This window comes from Paramormyrops kingsleyae, chromosome 2, assembly GCF_048594095.1.
Source record: "Paramormyrops kingsleyae isolate MSU_618 chromosome 2, PKINGS_0.4, whole genome shotgun sequence".
Lineage (NCBI taxonomy): Eukaryota > Metazoa > Chordata > Actinopteri > Osteoglossiformes > Mormyridae > Paramormyrops > Paramormyrops kingsleyae.
This window is the reverse complement of record NC_132798.1, coordinates 37,466,450-37,475,171: the sequence shown is the minus strand read 5'-3', so window position 1 is coordinate 37,475,171 and position 8,722 is coordinate 37,466,450. Positions and strand designations below refer to the sequence as shown.

Here is an 8,722-nt window from a genome sequence, read left to right as displayed (position 1 = left end):
ACCGACCAGCATGTTTCAGTGCAAACAAGGAACATATATAAGAAGGCAGCATCCCAAGTAACGCCTTATATGTGAAACTGTATAAATGAACTACTGTATTATGTGATTTGAATGGTTCATCATACTGTTTGTGTATTTTTACTCTTTCAGTGGTTGGTTGCAATAGTGCATTACATTTTAACTCTTTCACTGCCAACCATTTCCAGATTTTCCTCCAAGCTAGTGCCATTTGTCAGTATGATACCAGTGAAAGTATTATGGTTTTGACTTTTTAGGGGACTTGCCTGTGTGTAAGGTTCAAGAATTCTGATCATCTAATCTGCTGCATGCAGTTGTATGCACATGCACAGCTGCTGCAAATGTGTGCTTGGCACTGCATTGCCATAGAGATCAATTCAAGTGACAGCTGCTCCTGGGGACAGGGAAAAGAATGCAGAAAGGCCTCCTTGTAGGGAAATTTTATAAAGCAAGGTTCTCCAAATCTCTCCCAAAATTCTGTGTTTTCTTAATTGACTTCCATTCATATGTAAAGACTACAAGGTTAACTACAAATAAAAGAAGCAGAATTCACATTGCTGCATCTCCATCAGTTATCTCTGATTAACCCTGAACAAGATTCACACTTCCTTTTGTTAATTTTTTTACTTGCCACTATTCTGTTGTTGGATTTCACTTAGGTTGTTGCTGCTGTCTGTTTTTGTGTAATTTTGTACTTGTGACAAGTAGTGAATAAAGTTATTTAAAAAAGACGCAGAATTGCGAACTTCAGTCAGTGGAGAATATTGGACAGGAGAAGAAAGACAGGTCAACTTTGTTAACTCTTCGTTACGATATGCTCGAGAGGACAAAAGATTTTGCACCTCGTTATTGTTGGACCTCTGTGTGGAAACTGCAAACGGGACGTCATAAGGTAATGCAAAGAACTCTCCTACCTAACATACTCGTTTATTAATTTTTAAGAGCATATATATATTTTTTTGTGTGCGGGGAGGGGGAGCTTAAAATCGGTGTTAGCTTCAGTTTGGTCGAGATAGCACATTAGCTGAATTATTCTGGAAAAAATAGGTTGTGTGTGTTTTTTTCTTTTCTTATTTAAATATATATCTAGAAATGTATTTTCCACGGAGAGGGGCGAGGAACACAGGCGCAACGACAGTCTTTGTCTTTTTCCCGCCGAGTGTGGTGCATTGTATTGAAAAGCTGGCCACGCTAACAGTGGGACATTTGACTTCAGCTCTTTGAAAGACAAGACAAAGCAGCAGGTAAAAATACACATTTAATGAGAATAAAGAAAGACAACTTTTTTTTGGAAATTTAGAGACTGCTAAAACAATCTTATCCAGTTTTGAGCTTGCTCATGTAGGTTAGCCTGCTTTATTTAATTTTGTGTGAGCTGCAGTACACAACATTAAAAAGTTAATATAACATTAGGTTGGTGGCGCGAGGAACTCCAACCTAAGTTTAATATTTATTATTTTTTTAAGTGGGAAGGGGAGCATGTTTTTTTCCTTTAATACAACGTCTTCAAGGGTCTTTTTCATAGGAAAACCATGTAACGTCTGTGTTAGGTTGGTCAAAAGAGCAATTAGTTGAATTATTCTGGAAAAGATGGGTTGTGTGTTTTTTTCTTTTATTTACTTATGTAAATATATTTTTCAAGGGTTAAATAAATGCAACATTAAATTAACAATTGTCTCTCTGTCTTTTCCCGCCCAGTGTGGTGCATTGCTGTCCTCCTGCCCTTGCTGGCCGCGCTGACAGTGTGATGTAGCCTCAGTTCTTTGAGAGACAAGACAAAACAGCAGGTAAAAAGACATATTTAGTGAGAATAAAGGTAGACAACATTTTTTGGAAATTTAAAGACTGCTAAAACAATCTAACCCAGTTTTGAAGTTTCTCATGCAGGTTAGCCTGCTCTAATCTCAACTGTGGTTTATTGTTTCATAGGTTCCATTTAAAAAGCAAGACAGTGTAGTGGTCTGTAAATTAGTCGCAGTTAGTTGCAGTGCCATTGTTAAGGGGTTTAACGTCAGCTTGACAGACCCTCCAAAATTTTTCCTCCAGTGTTTCAGGGTCTGCATGGTTTAAGTTAATAACATTGATCTATAGATAGTTTTTCTTTTAACTTTTTTCCATTTTTTGATACAACCCAAGCAATGTAGATCCCTTCTTTAATAATAGAACAAACAGAAAATAGATTGAGATGTTTTTCAGTCACTGTGTTGTTGCCATGCTCTTTGCAAATTAAAAGTTAAGTCAAATTCAGACACATGCAGCCATGTACAGGTGTAAATTTTGTGGTGTTTGTAGTTCAGAATTAAGACAATTTTGTTATCATACGAAGAAACATCAGCACACAGCTAATTATCGATTCACATGTGGAATAGAGCAATGTCCTTTTTCCTATCAAACATTTTCTGCATTCAGATCCCATATGCACAGGAACCACCGCTATCGCAGGGCTCAGACTAAACACACCCATTTTAAAGGAAATCTTGCTTGTGGAGTTGAGGCATGTTTCTATGTGGCAGAGAATTTTTCAGCATTATGCACTCACTTGAGATTTCATATTAAAGATGGCAAGAAAGTTGTCTGTCCTTATGATGACTGCCACAAACATTTCAGAGTGCGCTCATCTTTTGCCACACATTTATCCAGGAAACATAAGCCGGTGATAACAACTCAGGTGTCAACTCTCCCCGAAAATATAGACTGTACTCAGCCTTCTGAGGAGAATCTGACTCCAACTCCATGTGATCATCTAGAGGAGTGTGATAATCAACAAGAGACATTTTTACATAATTTGGCTCTTTTCTACCTGAAAATGCAAGCCAAGATGCTGTTGCCAGCGAGCACAATACAGTGTATTCTTGATGGATTTCAGCATGTCCATAGCACTTCTATGGCAGATGTTTTTGACAAGTTGAAGGGCAATCTTTCTGAGCTAGACATACCACAAACTGAGATAGAAATGATTATTCAAAATCTCTCTAAAGAGGATGTCTTCACAATATACAACAAAGGAATACTCAGATCTGACAAAACAAGGAGAACATTTTACAAGCAGTATTTTGACTATGTTGAACCCACCCAGATTTATCTGGGAAGTGATGCTGCTGGAAAGGAATGCTTTTGCCAGTACATTTCCATCAAAGAGACATTAAAATCCCTCCTTAGACAGTCAAGTGTTACAGAGCAATATCACCAATCCAAAAATCATACCTCTTCCAACATGGTTGTAGAGGATGTGGCAGATGGAAGAAATGTAAAAGAAAATGCTCTGTTAAAAGACAATCCTTCTTCATTGTCCATCATCCTTTACCAGGATGGATTTGAGGTTGTGAATCCTCTTGGGTCAGGGAAGAAAAAACATAAAGTTTTGGGGGTTTACATGAGTCTAGGTGAGGTCCAGCCACACAATCGCTCTTCAGTTGATCCCATGCAGTTGGTGATGCTGTGCAGAGAAAGGGACTTCAAGACATTTGGTCAGGAGAAAGTTTTCTCAAGTATTATCACAGACCTTAAAGATCTAGAAGATACAGGGATTGAGACAGATGATGGAAATACCCTCAAAGCGGCCTTGATTTCCATTTGTGGAGATAATCTTGGTTCACACTGCTTAGGTGGTTTCACTGAAAACTTCAGTTGTAGTACGCATTTTTGTAGATACTGCTTGATTGAAAGGAGAGACTTTGAAAAGACACCACTAAAGCTTGGTCCAAAAAGAACCATCACTGGTCACAAGGAGAGTGTACAACAGCTATCCACCACTGACCAAGACATGGTACAGGGGGTAAAGTTTGACTCACTTTTCAATTCTCTGAAATATTTTCATGTCTGCACTGGGCTTCCCCCATGTTTGGGTCATGATTTATTTGAAGGTGTAGTCTCTGATGACTTGGCATTGTACATCAGTCATTTAGTGAAACAGGAAAAGCATTTCACTTATGCACAACTAAACAGGTCGATCACACAGTTTAAATACTCAGGGAATGATAGTCTCAGTAAACCATGTGAGGTTAAGGAGTGTGGCAAAAAACTTTCTGGTTCTGCAGCACAGAACTGGTGTCTGTTGCGACTGTTGCCACTGTTGGTTGGTGACAGGATAAAAAATCCTGAGGACAGTCAGGTCTGGCAACTGTATCTACAGCTCAAGGAAATGGTTGAGCTCATATGTGCTCCCAAGATCCATCATGACCAGATTGCATACCTTAAGATAATAACTGAGGAGTATGTTCATTTAAGACACACAATTTTCCCTAATCACCCACTCAAGCCCAAGCATCACTATTTACTGCACTATAGTGACCTCTTTTTGCACTTTGGGCCTCTTATTCGTTTGTGGACTCTCCGGTTTGAGAGTAAGCATTCGTATTTCAAGGAATGCGCCCGGAAACTGCACAACTTTGTTCACCTTTGTAAAACACTGGCAGAAAGGCACCAGCTGCTTCAGGCGTACCTCGGCAGTGGACCATTGTTTGCTCCAGCAGTTCAAGCAGTTGGTGAAACTAGTGAATATGATGAGCAGTTGTACAATGGTCTAATTCAGGAGTCTGTCAGGACAGCTGGCTTGATGAAAGAAACTACATCAGAGGTATCAGCAGTAGTTTACAAAGGAACAAAATATTGCAAAGGGCTTGTTGTTGCGATGGGTCATGATGAATGTGGCCACATCTTTGGAAAAATCTCAGTGATCCTCATCAGTCACAAACAAGTACACTTTGTTTTGGACATCCTTCAATCTATGATACTGATCAACCTTGGACTTCACTGTCTACACAATTCTGAAAAAAGATTCATATGTGTTCAAGCAGACAGTTTGTTTGATTACTACCCTCTGCCAGTGTATATCGCTTCAGGTTTAACCGTTGTATCTTTGCATCATTCAATATCATCCTCTTAATTCATTGCAGATATGGACAGTGGCAGCCTACATCATGAAATTAACCTGGCATTACCTGACCTGCATGAAGAGACAAAGAGGGCAGTTATTGAGCACCTGACAGACATTATTGGTGTCAGAAACAGAGAAGATCTCCTGTTTGTTGAGCCTGATGATATCAAGCCTTTCTTGACACCAATTCAAAGTCGAAGACTTGTTCAAGTATTCAGAAAAGGTGAGAATGCATTAATGTCATAAATGGTTGCAGACCTATCTTGAAAATAGTTGTAAATTAGTTATTTTGAGAGTTATTTTGAAATTGTACTTTATTTTTCAATTCATAGTTCATAAAAAATCTAGCTTTCAAAACTAAAACTAGCTTTCATTGCCATTGGTATTATTTCTCCAACACTCTTGCTTTTGTGTCTCATATAAGAGTATTACTCAATAAATACTCCAAAAAACCCATCTGTACATAGTTAATGTGGAATTGTTCTGCTGTGTTTATGTGTGTGTGTGAATATCGACGACCAAGTGGAGTCTGGCTCTTCAAACAACCCAAAGGAACCTGAAACTACCTGCTCAACAACTGTGCAAGTGCCACTAAAGGGTAATTCACTCTGTTCTGCACAAGCATCAGGTCAACTCCCTTCCACACAACCAAATGTAAGCAACACCTCCTGGATCAGCAATTTTTCAGTTCCCTGGGAGAAGATGCCAACAAGACTTTCACAGGCCTTGGCATCTGGTGGAATGGCTCACCCAGAAGACAGGAGAATAATGATTAGGACTGTTGTAGAAGGAATGCGAGTACACTGCCCCAACCCTAACAGAGCTGCTTGTGGGGAGGTAGCTAGAGCTATTGTATCTAAGTATCCCGCTACCTTTGCAGATAAGACTGCAGAAGGTGAGCAATTAGGCTGTGGTTATTATTCCCTACTCAAACAGCTTAAAACAAGAGTTGAACATGTAAATAGAGACAATGTCAGCAGCAGAATCCGGCAGCCAAGGAAAAGGTCTACCAGGGAAAACAATGAGGGTGATGTTGCCATCAAAAGGGGGAGATCTGAACTTGATAGCTATGGTTGCATCAACTGGCAACCCACAACCCTACCAGAAGGAAAAACCACTGAAACTTTGGAGTCAAAAAGACAGACTATGTCAACTGTCTTCAGATCAGCAGGTCCTCAAGCAATTGAAACAACAGATGTAAATACTTATATGTCTTTGACTTATATTTACCAGAGGCACATGCTTAATTCTTGGCCTGCCCCCACCTTATGTGAGGTTCAAGAGCATTGGCCATTTCTTTTTACTAAAAGAGGCCTCTGCACTCACTTCCACACACTCACAGATATTGAGGTAGAGACACGTCTCAGTGAAGCCCTTCTTACGAAAGGAAGGAGAATTTTGAACTTCTTTCAAAGCCAGAGACTTCAGTGGAACAAGGAGATTGAACATCTGCTACGTGAGTGCGACAGTGCAAAGCTGAACCACAACCAGATTGCCACAGCAGCCATCCTTCTTCTGATGAAGTACTTCCAAGAAAAAGAGGACTCAATCTTCATCTTGGCTGACGTAATTATATTTAAAATTTTACACATGCACTCTCAATACTGTCAACATAAACAAAGGAAAAATATTTCAGTGATTTTGGGTATCATCATTCAAATCAGTTCCTTTTGTGTTTTAAAGGCTTTTTCCACCAAGATGTCTGTTGAGAGAGAGATGACCTTACCCATCACACCAAGGGTAATAGCGCTTGGTAAGTAAATATTTTCAATCCTCTTGTAATATTTTTGTAAAAAATCTATGTAATTATTGTGGTATTTGTACCCACAACAACTTATTAACAGGGGTTTGTCTGTTTTATATTGTATAAAAATAGAATACACACAGTTTGCTGCTGTTTCTCTTATTTATTATACACAATGACCAACAGCCTAACATTTCAGCACAGGCCAAAATGCCAAAACATTAGGCAGTTTTTTCCTGTAATTGATCATAATTTTCATTACATAATAAATAAGAGAAATAGCAGCAAACCGTGTGGATTCTATTTTTGTACAGTGTGAGGCCTGCTATCCAGCATTCTTGTGGAAACCTTATTTGTAAGGGAGAGCACATTGTCTTATTGGACTCTTGTCTGTTTTTAGGGAATAATTTCATGTCTGCAAGCCGCTGGATGATCAGTTTGGAGGGCAAGGTATTTTATGAGCCTGAGCAGATGCATGACTTTGCCGGCACCCTTGCTGTCTTCTTTGCGTTATATTACGTTTTCAACCTTGAGTATCAGGAGTCAGCGTCCATCACACTGGAGATGATACAGAGGTAAATACTTTACACCATTAAAGCTTACACCATTTAAGAATGAAATATATGTGATAGCTTGACTACAGTTGCAGAAACATATAGGTGATTGCTGTAATGTATGTTTTAATTTTGAAATTAAAGCAGCCTTTTTTCCGTTAAAAGGTTCTTTGTGAGGATCAATCCAGACATGGGAACAAAATGCCCTGCAAAACTTGGTACAAGCCGCAAGACAGGTCGTGTCGTAAAGAGGAAGGTTACAAGCATCAGCCCTCGGATCACCACCTTCCTCCAGCGGCTCTCTGAGTTTGAATGGAGGACTTCCAACTAGGTAAGAATACAGAGATGATAATATCTTTTACATAGCTGATAATTATATACATACTGTACACACATCCATACAACAGTATGAATGATCTCAGACAGATGTGAACAAGTGAATAACCTGAGCAAACATGAATATTGATGATGTGTCTTTGACAGGTGGTGATAAAGACTACGCTGAACCCGACCATCCTGGTAACGGAAATCTAAATCCCATGTCACATTCTATTTCCTGGGACCCATTGATAATTATTACATTTTGTAAATGATTTTTGTTTTACAATTGTAATAGTTTATTTAATGTTCATGCTGGTGGGTTTGTCCTGTTTTTAATGGAATAAAAAACTGTTTTCCTTAAAAAAACCAGACACAGAAAGGTGAAGGACTGTGTAGTTTTCATGTACGCTTCTATTTATTTTGGTTATTGACATTGTTTTTATTCAGTTGAAAAATGTTTTTCTTGTTAAAAAAAAATTATCAACAATAAATGTTGGTTTGATTCACTATTCTGAGACTACTTTATTGAATTATATTGTTTTTTGTAAATGTTCTTATATTGAATATGAATGTTAATATTATTTTATATGCTGTAAAACACAATTACAGTCTAAACAAATTATAATGTACACAATTACAGTGTTATACCATAAACCACATTTGCAGTACAGTGATACTATAAAACTTAATCACGGTAAGTCTTTCTAACTGTAAACCATGTTTACAGTAAAGCTGCATTACCACAAACAACATTTACAGTAAAGCTGTTATACTGTAATATATGTTTACAGTAAAGTGGTTGAACTGTAAAACATCACAACAGTAAAGATACTGTAGATCAGTAATTACAGTAACTTACTGGCAATAGTGTTGCCAGTAAGGTACTGTAAAAATACAATAAAATGTCTAACAGTGTAGCATTCTTAATAGAGGAAGTACATTTGTTTCTTAGTTGTCTGAAAAGAAGCCAATCACTGGGATAGCCTGTTTTCCTAGCTTTGGCCCAAGCCAGGTTACGCTCACGAATGATATCTGCCAGCTCTGTGGAGAACCAGGGGTTTTCACGACCTTTTATCCGATATCTTCTTAATGGAGCATGTTTATTCACAATTTGCATAAACCCATCCCTAAAGAATGACCACGCTAATTCTACATCAGGGATCAATCCTATTTTCTTCCAGTCATAGTTTAACAAATCATGATAAAATG

At 38.3% G+C, this 8,722-nt stretch overlaps 1 protein-coding gene across 3 annotated transcripts; it reads left to right on the top strand.

Moving 5' to 3' along the window:
- Positions 1-809: 809 nt before the first annotated feature.
- LOC140587642 (uncharacterized) lies at positions 810-8,022 on the top strand. Of its 3 annotated transcripts, none has more exons than XM_072709085.1 (8): positions 810-910; positions 1,717-1,805; positions 4,914-5,117; positions 5,418-6,460; positions 6,578-6,647; positions 7,039-7,213; positions 7,358-7,523; positions 7,676-8,022. In XM_072709085.1, the coding sequence occupies exons 3-7, from the start codon at positions 4,916-4,918 to the stop codon at positions 7,521-7,523; spliced, it is 1,656 nt and encodes a 551-aa protein (XP_072565186.1). In that variant the 5' UTR covers positions 810-910; positions 1,717-1,805; positions 4,914-4,915; the 3' UTR covers positions 7,676-8,022. The 3 variants fall into 3 exon arrangements, with proteins under 3 accessions (XP_072565186.1, XP_072565185.1, XP_072565187.1); XM_072709084.1 differs by lacking the exon at positions 810-910 and adding an exon at positions 1,229-1,262; XM_072709086.1 differs by lacking the exons at positions 810-910; positions 1,717-1,805 and having other exon boundaries at positions 4,612-5,117.
- The last annotated feature ends 700 nt before the right edge of the window (positions 8,023-8,722 follow it).